Source organism: Trichechus manatus, unplaced genomic scaffold, assembly GCF_000243295.1.
Source record: "Trichechus manatus latirostris isolate Lorelei unplaced genomic scaffold, TriManLat1.0 scaffold00069, whole genome shotgun sequence".
NCBI lineage: Eukaryota > Metazoa > Chordata > Mammalia > Sirenia > Trichechidae > Trichechus > Trichechus manatus.
Genome location: NW_004444005.1, coordinates 3415186 through 3442138, shown reverse-complemented (window position 1 = coordinate 3442138; position 26953 = coordinate 3415186). Strand labels below are relative to the sequence as shown.

General features: G+C 46.4%; 3 protein-coding genes across 3 annotated transcripts in view; 1 reads left to right on the top strand and 2 right to left on the bottom strand.

The window, feature by feature from the left end:
* The window catches only part of MEI1 (meiotic double-stranded break formation protein 1), a 100635-nt gene extending 92050 nt beyond the window's left edge, over window positions 1-8585 (bottom strand). The window contains exons 1-3 of the mRNA XM_004379972.2: window positions 8415-8585; window positions 5843-5966; window positions 3102-3152 (exon numbers count right to left, since the gene is read on the bottom strand). Coding sequence (XP_004380029.1) covers window positions 3102-3152; window positions 5843-5966; window positions 8415-8585 — 346 coding nt within the window. The remainder of the gene's footprint in view (window positions 1-3101; window positions 3153-5842; window positions 5967-8414) is intronic.
* A 3941-nt stretch (window positions 8586-12526) lies between these two features.
* On the bottom strand, window positions 12527-19966 carry LOC101359208 (uncharacterized protein C22orf46). The gene is made up of 3 exons (XM_012556532.1): window positions 19751-19966; window positions 15688-16211; window positions 12527-12560 (listed from the first exon to the last, which is right to left on the bottom strand). Exons 1-3 carry the CDS (start codon window positions 19964-19966, stop codon window positions 12527-12529), a joined length of 774 nt encoding a protein of 257 aa, XP_012411986.1.
* Window positions 19967-25348: 5382 nt separating this feature from the next.
* The window catches only part of SNU13 (small nuclear ribonucleoprotein 13), a 10046-nt gene continuing 8441 nt past the window's right edge, over window positions 25349-26953 (top strand). Inside the window, exon 1 of the mRNA XM_004379971.2 lies at window positions 25349-25482. Coding sequence (XP_004380028.1) covers window positions 25480-25482 — 3 coding nt within the window. The 5' untranslated portion in view covers window positions 25349-25479. The remainder of the gene's footprint in view (window positions 25483-26953) is intronic.

Below are 26953 nucleotides of genomic sequence, written 5' to 3'. Positions count from 1 at the left end.
GCTGCTGTGGCATGGCTCTGCCCTGCCGGGCAAAGAAGCACTCTAGAACACTCACAGAAACAGGAAGGAAATAGGAAACAGTGAGCAAGGAGCAAGTGCTTCTCCTTCCAGCCTTGCAATCACCCTCTAGTGCCTCACAACTATGAGCTCTGCTGGTTTAAAGGCCTTGGTTTCCAAGGGAAGAAAGCTTCCATGAGATTACACAACAATGGTTTTGTTGAATTAGAAGCTGAGACTACCATCTGGCCATTTTGAGCTCCTGATGCCACTGAGTTGATAGGCAAAGAAAGGATTACTCTGCCACCTGGAATGACTGATCCTGATAACCAGGGGAAACTGGGTTGCTTCGAACAATAAGGGCAGGGAGAACTATGTCTAGGACCAGGAATTCTCTGCGGAACCTCTTAGTTCTCCCATGTTCAATAGTAAAAGTGAATGGGAAATTACAACAACCGAAAAAGGTAAGGCCACTGAAGATTCAGACCCTTTAGGAATAAAGGTTTGGGTTACCCCAACTAGGTGAAAATCCCTACCAGTTGAGATCCTTGCTGAGGGAAAAGGATACATGGAATGGGTAAAGGAAGAAAGAAATTATAAATATTAACTACAGCCTTGTGACCAGTTATGGAAATGAACATTGCATGTATGTCCATGTGTATAATCTATATATGTTTTCTTCTTCTCTCTCCGCTTCTCCTTTTCCTTATTATCTGTACAAGTTTCGTTGGAAGTTAACTTTATACTTTGGTTTTCAGGTAACAGAATATTCAGGTGGGACTGTGACTGAATTTGAAAATTAACTATCATGACCCAGAGATGGATAGTAAGACTGTCTTTCAGAAATAAATACAATTGCTATTTGAACATTTCCTCCCCTTATCTTGGTGATAAATGGCTTTGTTTGTATGAAAGATAGGTATAAAGGACAGTTGTATCTTGTTAGGCAAAAACAGTTATTTTTGTTGTTCTATAGAAGTTCAAGTACTTGTAGAAAGGTGCATGAGGATGACAATTAGCCAAAGGAATGGACAGAGTCAGTTATTAAGCTATTGTCTCTCAGCTCAAAATCCATCCTTCTATACTTTGCTTGGAAACCCTGGTGACGCATTAAGAGCTGCAGCTGCTAACCAAAAGATTAGCAGTTCGAATCCACCAGGTGCTCCTTGGAAATCCTACGGAGAAGTTCTACTGTCCTTTAGGGTCTCTATGGGTTGGAATCGACTCAATGGCAACGAGTTTGGATTTTGGTTTTTGTTGGGTTTTTTTTTTTGGTATATTTTGCTTTGGGATGCTGGGACTGGAACTATGCAAACCACATTTCTGCTTTTCTAGATGGTCCCCAGGTAGGCTCTGCCAATAACGGGCACTACAAAGAAATGGCAAGGCTGTGGGAAGAAGGGACTTGCTCCTTCTTTTTTGGGCTCCCTGTTTGCTTCCTTCTGCTTCTCTTTCCTATGCATGTCACCCTAACACTTCTTCACTCTGGCAGTGGCAGTGCCCTCCCCTAAAAGCAACTAAGTTTGCAGTTTTGCAGATCCAGCCTCATTGCATCCCTCCTCCCCCACAAATACCAGCATCATCTGGTCACCGCCCCTCCTCAGAGGCCTGGGTCCCAGCCGATGGGACCCCTCCTCCAAACTTCTAAGTTTTAATAATTCCAACCTCTTCTCTTTGTTTCCCCAGCCCTAGGGGTAGGAGCTGTTTTCTGTGATTCCTACCTCCGTGAAAACTTGGTGTTCTCTTTTTGCCTCTTTAGTTACCTAGTTAATAATTCTTTTTTAAAAAAAAAATATATAACATAAAATTTGCCATGTTAACCATTTTTAAGTGTACAATTCAGTGGCATTAAATACATTCACAATGTTCTGCAACCATCACCACTATCTATTTCCAAAACTTTTTCATCACCTTAAACAGAAACTCCATAACTATTAAGCAATAACTCACCACCTATTAAGCAATAACTCCCCCTTCTCCCCTCTCCTCATCCTGGTAACCGCTAATCTACTCTCTGTCTCTATGGATTTGCCTATTCTAGATATATCATATAAGTGGGATCATACAATTATTTGTCCTTTTGTGTCTGGCTTATTTCACTTAGCATAGTGTTTTCAAGGTTCATCCTCGGGGATCATCGAATCTCCATTAACAGCATAATATTCCATTGTATGTATATACCACATTTTATCTATTTATCAATTGATGGATATTTGGGTTATTTCCACCTTTTAGCTATTGTGAATAATGCTGGTATGAACATTGGCATACAAGTATTTGTTTGAGGCCCTGTTTTCAATTCTTTTGGGTATATGCTTAGGAATGGAATTGCTGGGTCATACGGTAATTCTGTGAGCCCTGGTGGCACAGTGGTTGAAGCGCTGGGCTGCTAACCAAAAGGTTGGTGGTTCAAACCCACCAGCTGCTCTATGAGAGAAAGATGTGGCAGTCTGCTTCTGTAAAGATTTACAACCTTGGAGATTCTATGGGGCAGTTCTACTCTGTCCTATAAGGTTGCTATAAGTCAGAATTGACTCGATGGTAATGGGTATGATAATTCTATGTAATAATTCTTTATATTAAAGTTTTTTTCTGTTCAAATAACTGGTATGGTTTCTGTTTTCTGAGTGGACCTGAGCTGATACACTTTTCACTCCCTCTGCTGGAACCCTCCATCCCAGTTCTCTTGCCTTCTTTCTTTACAAGCCCTTTGCAGGTAAACTCATGCACTTCCACAGCTTTAAATACTACCTATGTGCAAGCAACTTCCAACCAACCAAAATGAAATGCAATAAAAATAGTATTGACCATGCCTTTGTAATGGCACTTATCAACTCTAGTTACTTACCAGACAATGTTTCCTCCAGGTTGTAAGCTCTTGGAATGCAAGGACCATGTCTTATTCATCTATGTATCCCTAGTACCTGATATAAGCACAGAGTAGGTGCTCAAGAAAGATATGTCAGATTAATGATTGACAACTAATTGAGTTCTCTTGCTCTGTCTCTAAGTGGGCCATTTCACCAAGGTCTCAAAATAACCAGAGCTGCAAGTCAGGCTAATATCCCCAGCTTCAAACGCTAGGTGTACAAGTTTTGCCCCACCTTCAATACAGAGGTCTGCTGTACTCCCATCTTCTGTGCTGCATAACAGTCCTTGGAGTAGAGAAGGATAAATACGGAGTGGTTAACGGTTAAAAGAGGAACAATTCCACAAAGGCACACTGTGAATTCTAAAACTAATAGCAGCTTTAAGCAATCTCCCAGCTAAATTCTACCCTCAGCATCAAATATTTAGACTTTCAAAGACCCACTCTGGCTTTAAAAGAGTAAGCACTGTCAGTATACCAAAAACAAAAAAAAACTCAAACCCATTGCCATCAAGTCGATTCTGACTCATAGCAACCCTAAAGGACAGAGTAGAACTGCTCCATAGAGTTTGTCTTAGTTATCTACTGCTGCTGTAACAGAAATACCACAAGTGGATGGCTTTAACAAAGAGAAATTTATTCTCTCACACTCTAGGAGGCTAGAAGTCCAAATTCAGGGTGCCAGCTCCAGGGAGAGGCTTTCTCTCTCTGTTGACTCTGGGGGAAGGTCTTTGTCATCAGTCTTCCGCTGGTCTAGGAGCTTTTCAGCACAGGGACCCAGGGTCCAAAGGATGCGCGCTCCTGCTCTTCTTTTGGGGGGGTATGATGTCCCCATGTCTCTCTGCTCGCTTCTCTCTTTTACATCTCAAAAGAGACTGGCTCAAGACCCAATCCAACCTTGTAGATTGAGTCCTGCCTCATTAACATGACTGCTGCCAATCCCATCTCATCAGCATCATACAGATAAGATTTACAACACATAATGATGGACAATCACACAATACTGGGAATCATGACCTAGCCAAATTGATGTATGTTTTTTGGGGGGACACAATTCAATCCACAACAGTTTCCAAGGCTGTAAATCTGTACGGAAGCAGACTACCATATCTTTCTCCCTCAGAGTGGCTGGTGGGTTCACACCTTTTTGTTAGCATCTATTATGGATTGAATTGTGTTCCCAAAAAATGTGTATCAACTTGGCTAGGCCATGATTCCCAGTATTATGTGGTTGTCCTCCATTTTGTGATCTGATAAAATTACCTATGTATTGTAAATCCTAACCTATATGATGTTAATGAGGCAGGATTAGAGGCAGTTATATTAATGAGGTAGGACTCAATCTACAGGATTAGGTTGTATATTGAGTCAATCTCTTTTGAGATATAAAAGAGAGAAGCGAGCATGGAGGAGGGGGAACCTCCTACCACCAAGAATGAAGAGCCAGGGGTGGAGCGTGTCCTTTGGACCTGGGGTCCCTGTGCTGAGAAACTCCTAGACTCAGAGGAAGATTGATAACAAGCACCTTCCCCCAGAGCCAACAGAGAGAGAAATCCTTCCCCTGGAGTTGGTGCCCTGAATCAGAATTCTAGCTTTCTAAACTGTGAGAATAAATTTCTGTTTGTTAAAGCCATCCACTTGTGGTGTTCAATTATAGCAGCACTAGATAATTAAGACAGCAGCTGAGTGCTTAACCACTGCACCACCAGGGTTCCTGTACTGTCAGTATAGCTCAGTAGAAAAACCGTATGCTCTGAAATCTATAAAAGACCTGGGATAAAATTCCAGTTCTACCATGTGTTAGCTTGATCTCCCTGAGCCTCAGGGATCATCATATCTCCCTTAAAGGACTGTCTTGGCAATTAAAAACGTGAAAAGCCTCTGGCACAGAAAAACACCCAATATGAGTTACCTCCTGTCTTAGTTATCTAGTGCTGCTATAACAGAAATATCACAAGTGGATGGCTTTAACAAACAGAAATCTATTTTCACATAATTTAGGAGGCTAAAAGGCTGAATTCGAGTGCTGGCTCTAGGGGGGAGGCTTTCTTTCTCTGTAGGCTCTGGAGGAAGGTCTTTGTCTCCAGCTTCTGCTTCCTGGTTCCCTGGAGATCTCCATGTGTCTTGGCAACTATCTTACCCCATCTCTCCTCTGCTTGCTTATTTAATCTCTTTTATATCTCCAAAGAGACTGACTCAAGTACACCCTACACTAATCCTGCTTCATTAACATAACAAAGACAACGCATTTCCAAATGGGATTCTAACCACAAGCATAAAAATAAAAAAAAAAACCAAACCTGTTGCTGTAGAGTCGATTCCAACTCAGAGCGACGCTATAGGACAGAGTAGAACTGCCCCATAGGGTTTCCAAGGAGCAGCTGGTGGATTTGAACTGCCGACCTTTTTTGGTTAGCAGCCAAGCACTTAACCACTCTACCACCAGGGCTCCAAACCACAGGCATAGAGGTTGGATTTACAACACATATTTTGGGAGACATAATTCAATCCATCACACCTCCCCTCCTCCGAAAAATGCTCATTCCATAGGACACTATAATCATATTAAAAGAAAGGACCTGAGATAAAATTTAATCCATCTCATTTTACAAATGAAGAAACTAAGGCACAGGAGAGGGAGAGTGACTTATCTGGGTCACACCCAGATCAGCAGACTTCAGTCCAGACCTAATATATACTAAGATCCCATGCAAAGACCATACGTACTTGTCTCTTAGAAGACTCACTGATTTCCCATATTTATCTTCACACTTCTACCAACCTCTTAGCTCCAGTGAAGCCGGTCACCATATAATGTATCACGTATGTTAAAAAGGGGGACATTTGTTCACTATTATTACAAAACAATGTGCTAATAAGTTAAACTATGACAAATCTTACTTGTTTCTCCAAGACCCCGAAAGCAGACCACATTATACACGCAAATCTCACGCCAAGCTTCCCTTTTAATCTCACCAAAAAGCGTGCTTATGAAGTGGATGCAGACTCTCTGGTCCTGAGCCACCAGCTGCGTGATGAGGGAGGTGTGCCTTATGAGGGCATCTCGGAAGCAGGACAACACATGCTTCTTGCGCACCAACTTGGGGAAGAGGGAGAAAAACATTCTTAATAGCAACCAACTCTCAACCATGCTGAACCCGAGCAATTGCAATTTCCAAATATAATTACAAGAAGGTACTGGAGGAATCATCTCAACTATGGTAAGATACATACTCACTGAAAGTCCTTTGGAAAAGAGCATTATTTATACACAGGAATCTAAGTGTTCATACAGAGGATTATACATGGACTGAGGGTCCTAACATCCTATTTTACATAGCACTTTTACTATTCACAAATCACTCTTTCGTCCGCTAGCTCATGTAAGACTAGCAAGTTAGTGAAGCAAGCAAAAAGATATTATCATCACCATTTTGGAGACAAGAAAACTGAGGCTCAGAGACTTTCCCAAGGACTCAAATCTAAGTCCAGGTCTCACCCAAGGTCAGCACTCTTTCCACTTCAACAGTTTAGGGAAGCAATACTGGAGACCCTCTAACTTATAGCACAAGAGCCTCAGACACAGGTGGAGAAAACGAACCATTCCATTCGAGATAGGCATAAACCCTCAAGCTAAAGTCACCTCCCCGTACAGGGAACTGGGGAGTGCTGTGCAAAGTGCTTAAGACAGTAGCAAAAGGTAGGTTAAGAAATGAGTGAGCACTGAAGGTAGGACAGGAACACAGGTACAGCTGATTACAACACCCCCTGCAGGGGGTGAGGCTAAGAAAAGTGCATTCAATAAAAGGTAAAGTTGCAATCTTATTGCCGCTATTGGGACCATTGCAAGTCTCCAGCTTTCCCTTCAATTCATCCTACATAACAGATTAAGCTAATGCTCTAAATGAGCTACTCAAAAAATCTCGATTACTCTCCTTTACTTGATTAAATCCAAGCTCCTTAGCTTGGATTCCAACACTTCAGTCAACTGTTCCCAACCTGGCTCTTCAATCTGACCTCCCACAACTTCCCTTCAAACACTCTGATTATCCCCCAAAGTCACTCCTGCTAATTAACAGCTACCTACTGAAATCAGCTCCTCCATCCCCTCCAGGCCAAATCTCATCCATCTTCTCAAGACTGATTCAAATCCTTCCTCCTCTAAGAAATCTTTCCTAATTTCCCTCCTAACTGTTCAGTCCTTGACCACAAACAACATGTCCATGTTCTAAATTTCCAGTAATGTACTCTCTTATTTTTTCCCCTTGCACTGTTTTATTCATTTCTATATCCCTGTCTCACTATCCACAAATAGTAGCCTCAGAACCTCTGGCCTTACTGAAACTTCAGAGATTATTAACTAGCTCAGCATTTCTCAGGGTGTGGTGCAGGGATCCTTGGAGATCCTCAGACACTTTCAGGGGTCCACAAGGTCAAAATTATTTCCATAATAAAACATTATTTGCCTTTTCCACGAGTGTACAGCAGAATTTTCCAGAGGCTACATGACATACATCACAACACATTGAATGCAGAAATAGGTGAGAACCCAGCTGTCTTCTATAAAGTCAAACATTAAACAGACTTGCAAAAATGTAAAACAAAGCCACTGTTTTCATTATACTTTTTGTTTTAGAAAATAGTTTTATTTTAAAAATTACTTATATTACTATCTAATGGACTTACTATTATTTTTTAATGAATTAATAGCTATTTAAAATTTTTGTTTTAATTTCTATTACAGTAAATATCAATGGCTATAACCCACATTAATAAAAGCTCTTTGGAGTCTTCAGTAATTTTTAAAATTGTAACGCATCCTGAGATCAAAAATTTGAGAACCACTGATCTAGTCCAACACCTCCCCCCACCAAGACATGAATTCCCCTTAGCAATGGGAGAAGTGATCTCCTAAACTCTTCTTGAATGAAAAGACGGATGGGGGTTGAGGGAACAGGCAGCCAGCCCATGTTTCAGCCAGCTCTGCCTGTCAGAAAGGTCTTCTTCCCACTCACCCCCTTCTGCCTGCTGTAACGTCCACCCCTTGATCCTGCCATCACAGGGGCCAAGGCAGCCCCCTCCTTCACAAGGACACTCTCAGATATCTGAAGGGAATGAGAAGCCCCCACTGCGTGCATGCCTGGCTGAGTGGGGACGGAAGAGGAGCAAGTATGAGCTAAAGCTAAAATCCTGGAGAAATGGAGACACAAACAGCAAATGGCTCAAGGTGCCAGTGAAGCTTGGTGGGGTGCTGGAGGAAGGGAGGCCCATATTTGGTGCGATAGCTTGGAAGGGGGATACCCTGGCCCAGAGCAAGGCCCCAGCAGGGTGGACTGGGGGCTGGGCGGTTTAGCGAAGAAGGCTGCTCGGGTCAGTCAGGTGAGGGGGACAAGCCTGGCTTAGGCAGCAGATTTAACAAGGCAGGTGGGCCCGGTTTAAATCCGGGGGAGTTGAGCCTGGGTCAAGGGGGCTGATATGGCGCGCGGCGGCCCTGTTTGGTGAGGGGAAAGCCTGAATAGGGTTCCTCAGGGGACGGGGCCGCTCGCACCGATACACCAGGCTCCGGCAGCAGCTCCAGTGCGCAGGCCAGGCAGAGGCGCGGGGGCACCGGCAGCAGCCAGCGCGGGTCGTGCCGGTAATGAGCCCTCTCGAAGAGCAGCGCCGCCTCCTCGTCTCTCCCGGGCCCTGGAGGACCCGCCGCCATCTCCCTCACAGCCATCCTGGGCTCGCACTCCGCCTCCGCGGCACCTTTTCCCGCGCAGTTTGTGCGCAAGCGCACTTGGAAGAGAAGCCTGTGAGTGCGTGTGTAAAGCACCTGCGCGGATCGAGTACGACGCAGTCTTGAGGCAAGCAGCGGCCCCTGAGGGCGGGCGTTGAGCGCAAGGACTCTGGATGGTGTTCAGCTATGCCCAAAGGTATTTGCTCTTAGAATTCGCAGGGATTCGTTTTCACCACACCAAAAGTTGAAAACCATTTATAATGAAGTTGTCACTATTAGCCTTGAAAAAGAAAGAAAAGGAAACAACCTACTTCTACTATAAAACTTTTTTTCAATAAATGATCTCAGGGATTATTATCAGTGTTTTAAATTTACGTGACACCTTTCTCGCAAAGAATCTAAGACACTCCCCTTAAAAAATGATCTCACGGAGGGCTGCACAGTACCTGAGACTTCGTGAGTGCACAAGGAATACTGAAGAGAAATTGCTTTACCAGCAAAACCAATCCATCAATCAACACGGACTTACTTAGCACCACGCGCCCAACACTGGATTAATGTTGACGGAGTTAAGTTCAAGAGGTGTTTTCTACATTCAGAGACAGTATGACTTAGTGGGGAAAAAGTGCTTTCCATAGCAGAATAGTTTGGAAAGCAATGGTTTATTATGCAATGGAATATTATGAAGTGATGTTTCTGAGAAAAGTAGATGTTAACATGGAAAAATGTGCATGGCGTTACCATGAGTCAGGGGCGACTCCATGCAGCTAACAACAACACATATGTATCAGCTATCCATTGCTGCATTAAAAAACAATCACTCCGTGTAGTGAGCTGATTGTTGGCCCTCAAAAAGATAGGTCCACATCCTAATTCCCAGAATCTGTGAATGTTATCTTATTTGTAAAAAGTATCTTTGCAGATGAATTAAGGATCTTGAGATGAGACTATCCTAGAGTATATAGGTGGACACTAAATCCAATGTCAAGTGTCCTTATAGGGAACACAGGAAAGACATACAGAGAAGAGAAGGAGACAATGTGACCACATAGGCAGAGACTGGAGTGATGGATCCACAAGCTAAGAAATGCCTGAAGCCACCAGAAGCCGGAAGAGGCAAGGAACTGATGGTCCCCCCAGAGCCTTTGCGGGGAGCACAGCCCTGTCGACACCTTGATTTTGGACTTCTGACCTCCACAACCATGTGTAAATGAGTTTCTGTTGTTTTAAGCTACCAAGTTTTTGGTAATTTCTCACAGTAGCTATAGGAAACTAATACACTCCCAAAAGGTAGCAGCTTAAAACAACAAACATTATCTCCTAGTTTCTGTGGGTCAGGAATCCAGGCATGGCTTAGCTGGGAGCCCCTGGATCAAGGTTTGTCATGAGGTTGCAGTTAAGCTGTCAGCTGAGGCTTCAGTCATCCAATGCTCAGTGGGGCTAAAGGACCTGCTTCCAAAGGGACTTACATGATTGATGGCAGAATTCAGTTCCTTGCAGATTGTTGGACTGAGGGCCTCAGTTCTTTGGCTGTTGTTCAGTGGCCTCCCTCAGTTCTTTGCCACACGTGCCTTTCGACAGGGCAACTCACAACATGAAGTCTGGCTTCCCTCTCTCTGTGAGTAAGCAAGAGAGCAAGAGAGGGTGCCCAAGATGGAAGCCACAATCATTTTGTAACCTATTCTGTTTGTTAGAAGTGAGTCACTAGGTCCAATCCATACTTGAGAGGAGGGTATTACACACCGATGTGAACACCAGGAGGTAGGTGTCACTGGGAGCCATTTTAGAGGCTGCCTACCACAGTGTAAGTGCTATAATAAACCTGTTGCCATCGAGTCGATCCCGACTCATAGTGACCCTATAGGACAGAGTAGAAGTGTCCCCATAGGGTTTCCAAGGCTGTAATCTTTACGGAAGCAGACTGCCACATCTTTCTCCTGAGGAACGGCTGGTGGGTTTGAACCGCCAACCTTTTGGTTAGCAGCCGAGCCCTTTATCACTGTGCCACCAGGGCTCCTGTAAGTGCTATTATAGAGGTAGGCATAAATTTATAGGCAGTAATGGCGCAGTGGTTAAGCACTTGGCTGCTAACCTCTATGATAGCACTTCAGTTCTACTGTCCCGTAGGGTCGCTGTAAGTCAGAATGGACTCAACAGCAATGTGTTTTTAATGCATGGAAATAAAAACAGGAAGAAAACACATCCAAATGTTGACTGGGTGGTGGGATTATGGATTATTTTTCTGAATTTTCTAAACTCTCTTTAATGATCATGTATGACTTTTATAATTAATTATAAAAAAAAAAAGCTAAGTGAGAAAGGAAAAAGGGAAGGAAGGAGAAGGGAAAGAGAGAGCTTGAATTAAATTCCCAGGTTCAGCATTGATTTATGCTCTGTACGCCTCAGTTTCCACCTGCTGAAGTTGTCAACAGAAGTTTCACAAGACACAATGCCAGTTGCCTCAGAAGTTTCAGACTTGGTTAGAGCAAGTGATTGGCCTCAGGATTCCCACAGGTGGGCCAGGCACAGCAACAGGTAATTATGACTACAGTACTTAGAATAGAAGAGGTGGGGATGTTTTGTCCATGAAGTCTGTTCGTGAGCAGCAGAACCCCAGGGTCAGAGGCAGAACTGGGCCAGATGCCCAGGGATTGCCTCCCTTTCTTGTACCAAGAGACCCTGAATAATAGCTGAGCACCAGCCCTCCCTGAAGCAGCTGAGGTTGAGTGTCGTGCAACAATCAGGGTGAACTCAGGACAGGACCATGATAGAAACCCTAGTGGGCCGTACTGTGTGGAGCTGGGGAAAGGAGATGCTTAGGAGATGGCATTGGACTGACTCACATCCCCGAAACCTTCAGAACCATGGGGTAGAACTGGCTTTTACCTACACAGTATCCCAAACTGCAAAAGGGTGCACTCAGAGAACATGTGCCAAAGAACTCAGAAACCCCAGGGCCCAAATAACCAATTTTATTAAAGGCTTTGGGGGTCAGCTGGCAACTCTCGTGCCTTCTCTGCCATGTCCTGAGGATTTTGGGCCTGCAGGCTACTTTCTAAAGCCGAGCTGGAGCAGAAAAGACCTCAAATGCTTCATAAAAGTAAACTTTTGGGGGGCTGGTGGACTCTCTGGGGCCCTATTTGGGTTCCCAGGTGCCCCTTCACCCTGGGGGCTCTCTGTCCTGGGCAGAGGGGCCCCAGCACTGCAGTGACCTAGTGACTGAAGGTCCCTCTCCAAAGAAGAAGTGCTGACTTCAGTGCTGCCTTCCTTTGTGTGTGGGTACCCTGCTTTGGGAAGCAGGGTAGGATCAGGATCCTGCAGGCTCTGGTAGGGGACAGAATGCTGCGACTTGGCCGGCTGTGAGGACCAAGACATCTTGTTCAGAAGGGTCATGCTCAGCCTCACTACAGCAGATTGGGGACCACCTTTGAAGCTTGAGGGATCTGCAGAACAGGAGGAAGGCCGCTGCCCAGCCCCTCCACCCTTTGCAGCCTCCAGGCTTCCTCTTCTCCAGCATGTGGGTTGCTGAAGTTTGGGTCTGGGGGGCTTAGGGACCTCCCACAAGGGTCGCTCCTGCCCCCAGTGGTCGTGACCTTCCCTGGAGCATGAGGTCCTCCCTCTTCTGGGAGCCCTCTCTGCCATCTGGGAGACCCCTGGCCTGACCATTTTCCTGCCCCTACTGGTCTCGCTGGAAGGCTCTCCGGCACTTCCCTGGCCACACCAGTTCCCAGACTCTGCTTCAGGCCTGCGGTTCCTGGGAGCAGGTGATGGGACCCTAGAAGGAGCCGCTTCCTGGATAGCCTGTGGGTCTCTGGCGCTGCCTGGTGGCCTGGCTCTTCTGGGCTTTTCAGGGCGGATGGGCCTGCCCTGGGGCTCTGACCAGAGTGGTCCACAGTTCTCCAGGGTTCTAGCCTGTGTAGGAAGTTCTGGGCTCTTTTTTCCTAGGGGCCGAACCCTCCGGGGCTTCTCTGGGGGCTTAGGGCCTGGCCTGGAGCCTGGGGCTTCACAAAGACTTTTCTGCTGCCCTTGGAACTCATGACCTGTGTATAATCCAGGAGACATCACCTCAGCAACGGGCAATGGACAAGGTCCTAAGAAGTTAAGGAGCAAATAGGACTGCAGGATGCGCTGGGGGAGGCCCCACTTCAGGTGTGCGATCTTCCGCCGCATGAGAGACTCCAGGAGCTGTCGTTTGCTCTTCTTGAGGACTAGCCCCTTGGGCAGGATGGTGAGGGCAGTGGGAGTGCCCCCAAAAGCTGTGGCAGCTTGGGAGGCTGGGCCACATTGAAGAGAGGGACAGGCAGAGGGCAGGCCCAGGGCGGCCATAAACTGAGGGTTCCAGGGCTGACGAGTCAGGCTGGAGGCTGTCCCTGAAGCCATGTCTTTGTCCTTTCGTCGGCCTCTCTGGGATTCAGGTTGGGCCCCCCGGACAGGGGCTGTGCTCCGGCTGGTCAGGTGCTCTTCCTGCCCACTGGCCAGCAGGAGGACCTCATCCTGGTGGGGCAGGTGCTTCATCTCAGGACCAGGAGCAGAGGCTAAACTGTTCACAGCCATGGCCTGTCCCTGTTCCATGGCCCCACATCCAGAGCCAGTGAGGGCTGGGGGCCGTGCCTGGCTGTGCTTCCTGCCCATAGGCCCCTCACTCCCAGCACGGTCAGCTTGGAGATTTGCCTTAGTAGCATCTTTTCCTCTGACCTTGTTCATCTTTCTGTCCCTTGTTACTTGAGGCCTTCCAGCATCCTCAGCTCCACACATTCTGTGGCTCCCTACATCCCGGATTTCAGCAGCATCTTCATTGCCAGCCTTGTTCTGGTTCCCCCGCTCTTGTGTCTGGATCTCTCTATTAATTTCACCCCTTAACTCTCCCTGATAATCTCCTCCAGGTGACTGGATCTCTGAACCATCATCACCTTCAGTCCCTCTCAGGTTTCTCTTCTCTTGTATTTGAGTTTCTGCATCATTCTCACCTCTAATCTGCTCCTGGTTCTTCCACTCTGATGAGTAGGTCTTTCCATTAACTTTACTTGTTGTTGGTCTCTGGTTATCTCCCCCAAGTCTCTGGATCTTTGTACCATCCTCACTTTCAACCTCTCTCTGGTTTCTCTTCTCTGATGTCTGATTTTCTGCACCGTTCTCTCCCCCAGGCTGCTCCCAGTTCCTCCTCCTTGGTGAAGAGCTCTCTCCATCAATTTCTTTATCTAACTGTTCCTGGTTCTCTCTCTCAGGTCTCTGGATTGCTACACCGTCCTCGCCTCCAGCTTCTCTTTGATTTCTCTTCTCTGGAGCTTGAATTTCTGTTCCATTCTCACCTATCATCTGTTCCTGATTCTTCCACTCTGATAAATGGGCATTTCTATCACCATCACTTCTTAACTGACTCTGGTTTTCTTCCCCAGGTGCCCAGGTCTCTGTACCATCCTCACCTCCAGCTTCTCTCTGGTTTCTCTTCTTTAGAGCTTGAATTTCTGCACTGTTCTCACTTTTAATCTGCTCCTCTTTCTTCCACCCGGCTGAATGGGCTTCTGCATCAGTTTTAGTTCTTAATTTTCCCCAGTTCTCTGCCTCAAATGCCTGGGTATTTGCACCATCCTTGCTTCTAATACGTTCCTGGTTCTTCCACTTTGCGGGGTGAATCTTTCCATTAATTTCATTTCTTAAATGACCCTGGTTTTCTTCACCAAATCCCTGTGTCTCTTTGCCATCCTCACCTTTAACCCCTCTCAGGTGTCTTTTCCCTGGTGCCTGCATGTCTGCACCATTCTCATCTCCAAACTGCTCCTGGTTCCTCCTCTGTGGTGGATGGGTCTTTACATCAGCTTCACCTCTTAATTGTCTCTGGTTATCTGCCTCAGGTGCCCAGATTTCTGTATCATCCTTGCCTCCACCTTCTCTCTGCTTTCTCTTCTCTGGTGCCCAAATATCTGCTCTATGTTCACCTCCAATCTGGCCCTGATTCCCCCAACATAGTATCTCAAATCCTCTGTCAATTTCACTTGCTACCACTCTCTGGCTTCCCCACCATGGTGCCTGGATCACCACCCAGTCCTCCTCTCTGATCTCCTTGAGTTTTTTCCTCTGAGACATCTGGGTTTCCCCAGCATCCTTGCCTTTTCTCAGATTTTGGTTTCCCCTCCCCAGTGGAATTTCAAGTCTTAATTTTATCTCGTTCTCTCCACTAGCTTTCATACTTCCATCCTGATCCTTGTTCTCCCACCCTGGTGTCTGGATCTTTGGAACATTCTCACTTCCAGACCATTCCTGTTTTCCCCACTCTAGTGCCTGAGTCTTTACACCATCTTTCTTTTTGACCTCTCCCACATTCTCCCTCCTAAGTGTCTGGAAATGCATAGCATCCTCACCTCCAACCCAGTCCTTGTTTCTTCTCTCTTCTGCCTGAATTTCTGCACCATTATCACCTCCATGCTGGTCTTGTTTCCCCCACCCTGGCATTTGGGTCTCCTCACCATTCTCACCTCCAGTCTGGCCCTGCTTCCCCAATCCTTGGGCCTGGGTCTCTCCCTCATCCTTCCCTGCCTCTTTCTTGTTCTTCCTTTCAAATGCGTGGATCTCTACAGCATCCTCACCTCTACTCCCATCCTGGTTCCCCCACTCTGGTGTTTGAGCCTCAGCATCAATTTTACATCTTAACTGTTCCTGGTTCTCCGCCCTATGTGCCTGGGTTTCAGGAGGATTCTCACCTGCAGCCTCCCTCTGATTTCTCTCCCCTAGTTCCTCTATTTGGGCTCTATTCTCACTTCCCATATGGTCCTGGTTCTCACTCCCTGATGTCGGGATTTCTCCATCAGTTTCACTTATTACTAATCTCCAGTTTCCCCACCCCAGGATCTCAGCCTCTACCTCATCCTCCACTCCAAAGTCTATTGGGAGTTGCCTTCCAGATGCCTGGGGTTCCCCAGCATCCTCTTCTCTGCTCTCTCTCTGGTTTCCCCACCTTGGAGCTTGGTGCTCTCCACTATCCTTTCCTCTACCTGGTATCTGGTTTTCCCTCTCTGGTGCCCAGGCCTCTTGTGGGCAGCCCTGGGACTGCCATCTGGGCATTCCCAGTTGCTGGTTGGAAGGAACAGGCAGGAACTCTCTGGACCAGAACTGCAGCTTCTGAGCTGAAGGGAGGTTTGGGAGAGATGTGGCTGAAGACATGGAGGTGGGGTGGGACCTCATGCTGACGACAGGTTCCAGAGGCATGAACTCTTCCGGGGAGTGGACCAGTAACTGCTCCATCCTTTGACACATCTCCAGGGCAAAGGGCAGTGGCTTGCAAATCAGATGAGCGTGGCCATCACCGAGACACCAGGGTACCTGCCACACTTCCCAGGAACTGTCCTGAGGGAGCAGGCAGGTGCTTGAAGCAGAAGTGGTGCAAAAGATGGGTTCCAAGGGGGCATGGGCACCCCATGGTGGGCCCTGACACCGGCGCTGCCAGGAGAGCAGGCATTGGGCCCATGATTTCTGGAGGCTCCTCCGGTATCCCCATCTTTGCTCTCGTGTCCATGGTTGCACATGAACATCCAGGCCCCTGAGCTTGCCGGGACTGATGAAGAATTCAGGGGCTGGCCCCAAAACAGTGGCATATCTCACGGAGGGCACTGCCCTCTCCTGCGGTGGCACCTGTAGGTAAGAATGGAGAAGCAAAGCCCTTGAACACACATTAGCTCATCTAATCCTCACAGATCAGAGTTACAACCCCCATTATCCAGATGAGGATGCTGCGACTCAACAAGGGGGAGTCACTTCCCTTAGGGTAAACAGTATTCATTTACTCAAGATGTACTTACTGAGCATTTACTCCAGGTCAGACTCTGTTGTAGGTGCTGGGGATACTGACATCAACACGACAAAATCCCCACTAAGAGCTCTGTTCTAGGCTTGGAAGACAGATAGTAACCAAATACGTAACATAGTGCTCGGTCCTGAAAAGTGTTCTGATAAAAAGCAAAGCAGAGTCGGGGATGGGGCCAGCTCCTTTACACAGTGCTCAGGTCAACGGAGGCCTCTCGGAGGAGGTGACATTTGACTAGAGACCTGAATGCAAAACCAAACCAAACCCGTCAAGTCAATTCCGATTCATGGCGACCCCGTGTGGTACAGAACAGAACTGCTCCATAAGGTTTTCTTGGCTGTAATCTTTACAGAAGCAGGTCGCCAGGCCTTTCTTCTCTGGCACCACTGAGTGGGTTTGAACCTCCAACCTTTAGGGTAGTAGGTCGAGTGCAAACTGTTTGTGTCACCCAGGGCCCTCAACCTGAATGCAGTGAGGGGCAAATGAAGTCGCATCTGAAGAAAGAGCGTTATAGGCAGAGGAAACATTCAGTATGAAGGCCCTGAGGACAGAACCAGGTCATATGTACGGAAACAGCAAGAAGGCCCGTGTGGCCAGAGTGAAGAGAGCAATGAGGAGAGCCCCAGGGATGAGATCAGCAGGAAACGCAAGACCAGGTCATGCCAGGCCTTAGAGTCATGGTTGGCAGCTTGGATTTTATTCCAAGTGTGGCCACCAAAGGGCTTTGAGCAGGGAAGTGCACTGATCTGGTTTTGTTTTTTGTTTTATTGTGGTGAAAATATACATAACAAAATATAGGTTGTCTCAACAATCTCTACATGTACAACTTGGTGACATTGATTACATTCTTCATGTTGTACGACGTTTCTCACCATCCTTTTCCAAATCATTCTACCACCATTAACATAAACTCAGTGCCCCCTAAGTAAAAACGCCCCTTCTCCCTCCCTCCTACCCTTGGTAACCAATAATAAGCCTTGGTTTCTATGTATTTGCTTATTTCATACAAGTGGGATCATGTATTTGTCCTTTTGCAACTGACTTGTTTGGCTCAGCACGATGTTTTCAAGGTTCAGCCATGCTGTGACGTGCTTCAGGATGGTCTGTTTCTAAAAGTTCGTTCTGCCTCACAAGCATGATGTTGGGCTTAAGGCAGGTGCAGAAGAGCCATGTGATTCCATAAGCAGGTTATATCACCTCATCATATATAGTGAGATCATAGGATTCCATACAGGCCAAACGAATCTCTGCTATTAGAAATCAGCATAGGTGTGGCTGCAAGACATGCAACGGGGGCCCTGGGCTGCAGGTCATACTCACTTTCTTTATCTCGGTGCTGCACACACAGGTGTTCAGTTTGTGAAAATGCATGGATCTGTACACTGATGCTTTGTGTATGTACATTATCCTTCAATTAAAAGAAAAAGGTAACTCGCTGCTGCATGGAGAACTGGCAATGTCTGGCGAGCGAGGCAGCGGGGACCAGGCTGTTGCTACATTCCAGGTGAGATGGGACGGTGGCTCTGCCCAGGTGGGATAGTGACTTTGTGAGAAGAGATGAGATTTGAGATATGGTTTGCAAGTCAAGCTGATAGGACTTGCTGATGGATTGAATGTGTGGAATAAAGGAAAAGGGGGAGTCCAGGGTGACTCCCGGGTTCGGGCCTGGGAGATGCTCTCCCTGACAAGTCTGAGTTTGTCCAATGTGATTCATCCCTGGTGCTCGCTCAGGGCATTGAACAAGGGTTTGTTTGTTTGTTTTGCATAGAGAAAAGTTTATTAGTGTTTACCGGGGCTAAGATGACGAGGGGAGCTCTGGTTGCACAGTGGTTAAGTGCTAGGGTGCTAACTGTAAGATTAGCGGTTCAAACCCAACAGCTGCTCTGCACGAGAAAGATGTGGCAATCTGCCTCCATAAAGATGACAGCCTTGGAAATCCTATGGGGAAGTTCTGCTTTGTCCTGTAAGGTCTCTATGAGATGGAATCGGCTCGACAGCAACAGGTTTAGGGGGAGGAGGGGATGGGAGTTATCATTGAAGGCGTAACTGAGTTGCTATTTGGGGTGATAGAAAACTTTTGTAAATTAATACTGGTGATGGTTGAACAACATGGTGGAAGTAATGTCACCGAACTGCACACCTAAAAATTGTCAAAATGACAAACTTTTTTTAATGTATATTTATATATTTATATTTTTATTTATATATATTAAATATATATCTTTTTTTACTGCAATAATAATTTTTTTAAAGGTAGTATGAGAGTACATACTCCTCTCAGGATGGTCAGTCAGGCTTAGACAACTTAAATACAGCTCATATTATGATAGATGTCACCAAGGTTGTAGTTCTTGGAGAACAAATCAAGTTAAGCAATTCCCTGGGGAGGAAACAGTTTTCAGGGCATGAAGTTTTGGTAGTAGTCAGCCAAAAGACACATCTGCAGGATACAGGTTTTTTTCACAGCCTTGAATTCTGCAGATTCCTGTGTTCAGTATGCCTCAAAGGCACTTTCATTTTTCTGTACTTGATTTTTTTCAGCTATGGATTGTTTCCATCCCTTTCACTAAGCATATTGCTTTACACATAGAGTTCCATCTAGTGGTAAAAGTAATCATTGCAGACTATGTTGTTAGGTGCTATTGAGCTGGTTCCCACTCATAGCGACCGTATGTACAACAAAAGGAAGCACTGCCCAGTCCTTCACCATCCTCACAATTGTTGCTATGTTTGAGCCCATTGTTGCAGCCACTAAGTCAACCCATTTCATTGAGGGTCTTCCTCTTTTTCAATGACCCTCCTCTTTACCAAGCATGATATCCTTCTCCAGGGACTGATCCCTCTTGATAACATGTCCAAATTATAAGCGGGTTGTAAAAAATTATCCATTTTGAGGGGTAGTACAGGGTCTTGGAGCCCTGGTGGCACAGTGGTTAGAATCTTGGCTGCTAACCAAAAGGTTGGCGGTTTGAATCTATCAGCTGCTCCTTGGAAACCCTATGGGGCAGTTCTACTCTGTCTTATTGGCTCACTATGAGTCGGAATCAACTAGATGGCAACAGGTTTGGTTTTTCGTTTACAGGGTCTTGAAGGAGCCCCGCTGTGCACTGGGTAAGTGCTCAGCAGCTAACCGAAAGGCACAGGGCACAGAACCAGCTGCTCTGTGGAAGAAAGATATGGCAGTCTGCTTCCATAAAGATTACAGCCTTGGAAACCCTATAGGGCAGTTCTACTCTGTTCTATAGGGTTGCTATGAGTCAGAACCAACTCAATGGCAACAGGTTTGGTTTTGACAGAGTCTTGATAATGAGTGGCTGGACAAGCATGGTGCTGAGGGAAGGAGAGTGGAGTGTTGGGGCTCCCTCACCTTGATGACCTTCCTTGGGCTGGGGCGGGTCTTGTTGACCTGGTGCCAATAGTGCCGAATCTGCCAGATCAGAAAGAGGCAGAGCACGAGCAGATTGCCGCAGCACCGAGGGTCCCTGCAGCTGCCGTATTGGGACAGTAGGCCCCGCACTGGCTCCCACTCCGGCCCCTGGAATGGTCCCACCAGGGCACAGGCTCCCAGCAGTGGCAGCAACATGGCAAAGCGTAGGCCAGGTGGGTGGTGTTGGGGAGTTGAAGGGCAGGACCGTCTGGCTGACCCAGACAGTTTGGGGTGGAGTAGCCTCCGCCTCATAGCACCCTTGTCGCTGAGGCCGCCTCACAAAGGAGCCTGGTGCCCCCACCTCAGCTCCAGTCACTGGGCCTGGGTGCAGGTGAGAACAGTGTTGGGAAACTGCCTAAAAGGGCTTAGGGGAAGAAGAACTTGTTTTAAACATCCCTGTCCTCTGAAGTGAAGAGATTAAGTTCCCACCATAGGTTCCCACCATATATGATGGGTTGACGTACCCTGTGGTCTGCTTCATTTCTTTCTTCCTATGAGTACTTTTCATCCATTTGTGCATCTGCTTCTCCATTATCAAACATTTAACCAACACTGTATTGAACAGAGAGCCCTGGTGGCTCAATGGCTAAGCACTTGGCCGTTAACTGAGAGGTTAGCACCGTGGAAGAAATACCTGGTGATCTACTTCCATAAAGGTTATAGCCAAGAAAACCCTATGGGGCAGTTCTACTCTGTCATGTGGAGTCACTATGAGTTGAAAATTGGCTCCACAGCACCCAACAACAACAACATTCTTGTTTGACCACCCAGCATCCCCTCCTACAGTATCCTAATTTCCTGTTGAGGAATTACTTTTCCTATCTCAGGAAAAATGTTGGTGAGAGAGTAGGTGTTACCCTGATGACTGTCTTCCACCGAAAGGCTGTATTTAAAATGTTGGCGAACTGAGCAGGCTGAGGCATCAACCAATGAAAATGAACCTGGCCTTAACCCTTCAGTGGCTGGATGGTAAGTTGTCCCTGGAGCCCCAGGGGAGGGGCATCAGCAATTTACCAAGCAATTGGAAGCATTTCTCTGTTTTAATAATACAACATACCACAAAATGTATCCTGGCTGAATGTCACTCCAGCTTGCAGCTGATACTTTCTCATAGACCCGAGACAGCCTGTGATGGTTAAGGTTGTGGGTCAACTTGGCTGGGCCACGATTCTCAGTGGTTTGGCAGTTATGATGTAGTTTGGCAGTTATGTAATGATATAGTTACCTCCATGATGAGATCTGATGTAATGTAATCACCTGCATGATGAGCTCTGCTATGAGTAGCCAATCAGTTGAAAGAGAGTTTCCTTGGGAATGTGGCCTGCATCCAATATATATGGACTTTCTGGCAAAGCTCACTGTCTTTTGCTTGCTCTGGATCCTGCATCTGGCTCATCATCATCTGACCTCTGGTTCTTGGGACTTGAGCCAGCAGCCTGACGTTACCTACAGGCTGGGTTCATCAGCCCCTGCAGCTACATGAGGCAGGAGAAGCCTCCAGCCTGATGCCTGACCCACAGACTTGGAACTTTCCAGCCTCTGCAACCACATGAGCCATTTCCTTGATATAAAGCTCTCTCTCTATATATATATGTATATATATGCTTCACTGGTTTTGCTTCTCTAGAGAACCCAGACTAAGACAGAGCCAAAGGTTGAAAGTGTGGCCTAAGTTTCGTTAACTGGGCTTTTTCTGCCAGGGCTCCACATCTCAAGAACAGAGACTCAAGGTGTGAATTGGCAAGAAAGAGAACACCAGCCCATGGCAGCTAAGAACTGGCCCAGCTCTATCAGTTAGGTCTTGGCGTTGCTAGGAGCTGTGTGCTCTTGTTGAACATAACTTCACAGAACATCAACATCAGACAAGGTCACTCTGTAACTGGGATAGATCAAAACAAAAACAAGACTGCTGCTTAATCATGCCTGAACACAGACAAAAACATAAACATTGTCTAAACCACAAAAATGACCAAACATCCTCTTATCCTGCCTAATTTGAATGACTGCTATTTCTTAACCAATTATAGCTTTAGGTAGCCTCACTTCATTCTTCCCACCTTGTAGATAAGATTTATCAATACACCTAGTCATAGAATTATCCATGCTTCTTGGCAGTACTAATCCGGAGTATGCCCTACTTCCTTGAACCCTCCCCCAAATCACCTAACACAAGCACCAATTCTATAATAAATCCTAACACCTTCTTCTTGAGCAGTCCCAGTTCCCCACAGTGTATGTTCTCTCTTGCTGCAATGAGTAATAACACTACAGGTGTGTTCCTGGTGGTCTTTGGCTTGAGGACCCTGACAATGGAGTAAGACTGTAGGACTGGTTCTGCTCTCAAAACCAGTTCCCCTTGAACCTCTGAGATCCCCCGCAGAGCCTTCATCAAAATTCCTTTTTGGTTGCTTGCCCCCAAAGATCCCTAAGTGAAACAAGCTCTTCTTTTGGGCCAGACATGGTGCTAGAAGAGAGGTACCCAAAGTGCCCAAGATAGCCGCAGGCCCTGCTTTCACTGAGTTCTCAGTGTGCTTGGGAAGGCAGGCCCTGAATCAAGACAAGGTCAATGAGTGCTACAAAGGGCAAGTACAGGGCCTTGTGGGTACATCCAGCAGGGGCATTTAGCCTGGTTTAGGTAATCAGGAGGCTCCACTGGAGGGATAGTGACTAGGAGTGAGCTAAGCCAGGACAGTGGAGCTAATCACACCCAGCAGAGGGTGATGGGTCCGGTTGGAGAGAATGGGGTGGGTTCGCGGTAAGCAAAAGAAGGTGGATGGGGCTGTAATATGGAAGAGGGGTGGGAGCATACTGGTGGAAAGGGGACTAGTAAACCATGGCAATTTAGAATTTTAAGCACCAAAAAACAAGAAAACCAGTTGCTGTAGAGTCAGTTCCAACTCTTCGCGGCCTCACGTGTGTCAGAGTAGAACTATGCTCCATGGGTTTTTCAATGGCTGATTTTTTGGAAGTAGATCACTAGGCCTTTCTTTCAAGGTGCCTCTGAGTGGGCTTGAATTGCCAACCTTCTGGTCAGCAGCTGAGCACATTAACCATTTAAGCATGTGGATACTAACCAAAAGGTAAGTGGTTTGAGTGCTCCCAGAAGCATCTCAGAAGAAAGGCATGGTAATCTACTTCCAAAAATCAGCCATTGAAAACCCTATGAGGCATAGTTCTACTCTGACACACATGGGATCACCATGTGTTGTAATCAGTTCAATGCCAACTGGTTTGGTTTTGATTTTCTGTGGTAATAGACAAATTTCTAAAACAAATTGATCCTGAACATATGTCATCATTTAACTTACTAGGCAAGGGAAATACCAAGGAACAAAATGATGGGCTGGTTCTGAGAGAACATGGAAGTTGAATTATTATGGAGTTGGGAAACTGTCTTAGTCATCTAGTGCTGCTGTAACAGAAATACCACAAGTGAATGGCTTTAACAAAAAGAAATTTATTTTCTCACAGTCTAGCAGGCTAGAAGTCCAAATTCAGGGTGTCAGCTCCGGGAGAAGGCTTTCTTTCTGTGGGCTCTGTTGGAAGGTCCTTGTCATCAATCTTCCCCTGGACTAGGAGCTCTCTGCACAGGAACCCCGGGTCCAAAGGACATGCTCTGCTCCTGGTACTGCTTTCTTAGCAGTATGAGGTCCCTCCCTCTCTGCTTGCTTCCCTTTCCTTTTATCTCTTATAGGATAAAAAAATGGTGCAGGCCACACCCCAGGGAAACTCCCTTTACATTGGCTCAGGGATGTGACCTTAGCAAGGGTGTTACAATCCCACCCTAATCCTCTTTAACATAAAATTACAATCACAAAATGGAGGACAACCACACAATACTGGGAATCACGGCCTAACCAAGTTGACATATATTTTGGGGGGACACAATTCAATCATTGACAGAAACAAAAATAACTAGGTACTTAGGTAAAGTGTACTATGTCATTATTTACGATTATGTCCATATCAGTTGTTACCAAGGAGATCTGGGATATGTGATGGTCCAAGAAGCCAGGTAGGTCAAATAACAATCAGAAGTTCTTGTAAAAAGACATCTAAGAAGCAAATGTTAACGATACATCTATGGCTGTAAATTAGAATGTTTCATTCCCCAAGAGTGGTGGCTGCTAGGTCCAGTTGACATGGAACCGTGAAACAGCATCCAACAGAGGTGAGGAGCAGGGTCCAAGTCACAAGTTCTACCCTTAAATAGGAGCTATCAGCGGGCATTTCTTAATTTGGAAACAATGTTTTTCTCTTTCACAGGTCATCTCAGATTTACATGAGGTGAAGTTTGATGGGGGACTCTTTAATGGAATAAATGTTTGGTCATGGAGCCAGCTCAAACCCTTCTGTTGCCCCATGCCCCAATACGTATCAAGCAGAGCAACCAGATATGGTGGAAGTAACCCAAAAACCCCAAGGTCCAGTTCCAGATCTACCACTACCTCACTCTGTGGCCATGGACAAGCAGCTTCTCCACCTTGTGCCTCAGTTTCCCCATCTGTAAAATGAAGGGTTTGTACTGCATGACTCCCAAGGGTCCTGCCAGGTGTCCACTTCTCGGTTTCCAAAGACATTAACTGGAACTAGCCCAAAATGTTCTAGTTTTGGCTGGAACCATATGGTAGAGATATGAGAAGGGCCAGAACCATGTGGTAGAGATATGAGAAAGGCCAGAAGGATCAGAGCGAACCTCTTGGATGTAGTGAGGCATGAGTTTAACCTAACATAATGGAGATTTGGAGCAGCAAAGAGAAAAGGGCAGGATGCTAGCCAGGAGAAAGTGGAGTCATAAGACATCTCCAAACTCAACCTGACAGAAACTCAACCCTCCAAACCTGGTCTTCCTCCTGAATTCCCTTCTCAATGGATTCCAACTCCACTCCCTACTAGAAACTTTCACAAGACATAACTTTAAATGAAGGGAAACATTTAGGATTACTTATTATTATGTCCATACACTTCCCTCACTGGTGTATTTAGAACGATGAACGATAATTTTGAAAGCACAAGAAAGAATATGCTAAAAAAAAAAAAAAAAAAAAAAAAAGTAAGCCAGCAATGGAGTGATGACACCATTGAATCGCTTTGTTTTCGTGCATTATTTTTTTAATGTTTAACTCACTGTTTCTTCCACTAAGCAGAATGATAATGCTAGTTGCCATGGAGTCAGCTCCCACGCATGGTGACCCCAAATACACAGAACGAAAGGTTGCCCGCTCCTGTGCCATTCCTATTATCGCAGCCATAGGGTTTTCATTGGCTAATTTTTACCAGTAGATCACCAGGCCTTTCTTCCTAGTCTGTCTTAATCTGGAAGCTCTGCTGAAATCTGTACACCATGGGTGATCCTGCTAGTATTTGAAATAGCAGTGGCATAGCTTTCAGCATCCTAGCAACAAGCAAGCCACTACAGTACCACAAACTGACAGGCGGTAGAGAATGATAACATCCGAAAGCGGCCCCTGAGCCAGTACTGAGGCCATTTCCGCGCCCACATCCCCTGACGAGGTGCGACGTTCGCCCCTCCACTGCGACGTTACTTCCGCTTCCTGCCTTGCGCGGCCATTTCTGCTCCTCCGTGCGACTTTTCGGCGGAGGCGAGCGCTCCTGCTCAGACTTTGGCCACGCTCTTCCAGGAGTGAGGAGATCGCGGAACCGCAGCCATGGTGAGTATGTACGCTGGGCCGGGAATCGAGAGACTCAGGTTCAGTTCACTCGCTAGCCTGTCGGGGGCCTAGAATGTGCGCCCCCTCATCCGCCCGGCCCAGGGTTGGAGCTCGGGCAGCCGCGGGTTCCCAACAGCCGGGCCCGGGCTTGGAACGTGCGCCATCTCATCCGCCCGGCCCAGGGTTAGAGTTCAGGTAGCCGCGGGGTCCCAACTGCCTGGCCCGGAGTTGCAACTCGGGAATCCTTGAGTGCCTAACCATTAGTCGGGGGCATAGCTAGGCCTGGGAGAAAGAGACCAGCCCAACGTGGGAGAGGGTAGAAAGCTTGACGGAAAAAACTGTTTTCACCCTTTTTCCTTGTTTTGCGATCCCTAAAGGATGGCGTGGAGCCCTGGGATTCTGTCAGATACCCCTTCCCATAGCTGGGGTTCCAGAGAGGGAGATCTTGGTTGCGCCTAGTGCCGACCGCGAGTTACACGTGCTAGGGAGTAAAGGAGCGTCTGGAGGTGAGGGGAACGTGCAGTGACACGGATCCCGGGCCTGGGGCGCAAGACCGAGGCGGCGGCTGAGAAGCGAGGCCCTGGTAGGACCACGTGCGGCTCCTGTAAACTCTTGGTAGTCTTCAACTTTTAATTAATCATCGAGGGAGAGTTGGCAATCGTGTATCCTGGTTGTTCTGGTTGGCACTTGGTAGGGAGGGAAGCTTTTGCAAAACACTTCCACAGTGAGGTTTAATCCGCTTAACTCGGCTCCGGAACCCGGCGAGACCACCCCGGATCTCCCGCTCCCTCCTCCCCAAGTTAAAAGCTAGTACTTGGCGGAGCTTAGAACTTGAAGCTTACAAACTGATGTTCATCGTGCTGTTTTACGGAGTTCCATGAAAAGTTTTGGAATCAGATGGTCTCAGGTCGAACTTTGCAGCAGTCTTCCTCAGCTGTGAAATGGTGGTAACAATGCTTGAGAATGTTGTGAGGATTAAATGAGATAGCTAGTGCATGTTAAACACCTACTCCTGATTCTTGGTATGTTTGTTAGATCAGAACCTTGCAGGTTTCGGCTGTCTGGTGTCCAGGGAGACCAAACTAACCAAGCTTAATAAAGTTAGGGGTATGATTTCATTCGTTCATGTAATTCTGCCGCTGGTTAACACATGAAAGAATTAAAAGGTGAATGAATACACTAAGCAAGCTTCACTTAGTATTTATAAGCTAGGCAGTTTGGTTTTAAAGTTGAGCCTAACTTTATTTTTGTAATTGAATTAATAGGAAAATGATAAGGCGACTCCTCTTCAGTGGTTGTTCAGGCTCCTGAAGCATATCCTCGTTTTTGCATTTGGTATTAATAGAGAATTGAGCACTCTGATTTCCAGAGATGGATTGTTGGAAGCCACAATAGAAATAACTGGTTTTTTTTTTTTTTTATTTATATATATATATATATATATATATATATACACACACATATATATATA

What these genes read in the sequence shown, in the direction of transcription:
- LOC101359208 (XM_012556532.1), bottom strand. Translation starts at nt 19,966, where the DNA reads ATGTTGCTGCCACTGCTGGGAGCCTGTGCCCTGGTGGGACCATTCCAG. An exon ending in GCCCAAGGAAGGTCATCAAG is followed by an intron (nt 16,212 to 19,750) that starts GTGAGGGAGCCC and finishes TCTTACCTACAG; the next exon opens with GTGCCACCGCAGGAGAGGGC. An exon ending in GCTCAGAAGCTGCAGTTCTG is followed by an intron (nt 12,561 to 15,687) that starts GTCCAGAGAGTT and finishes CCAGGCCCTAAG; the next exon opens with CCCCCAGAGAAGCCCCGGAG.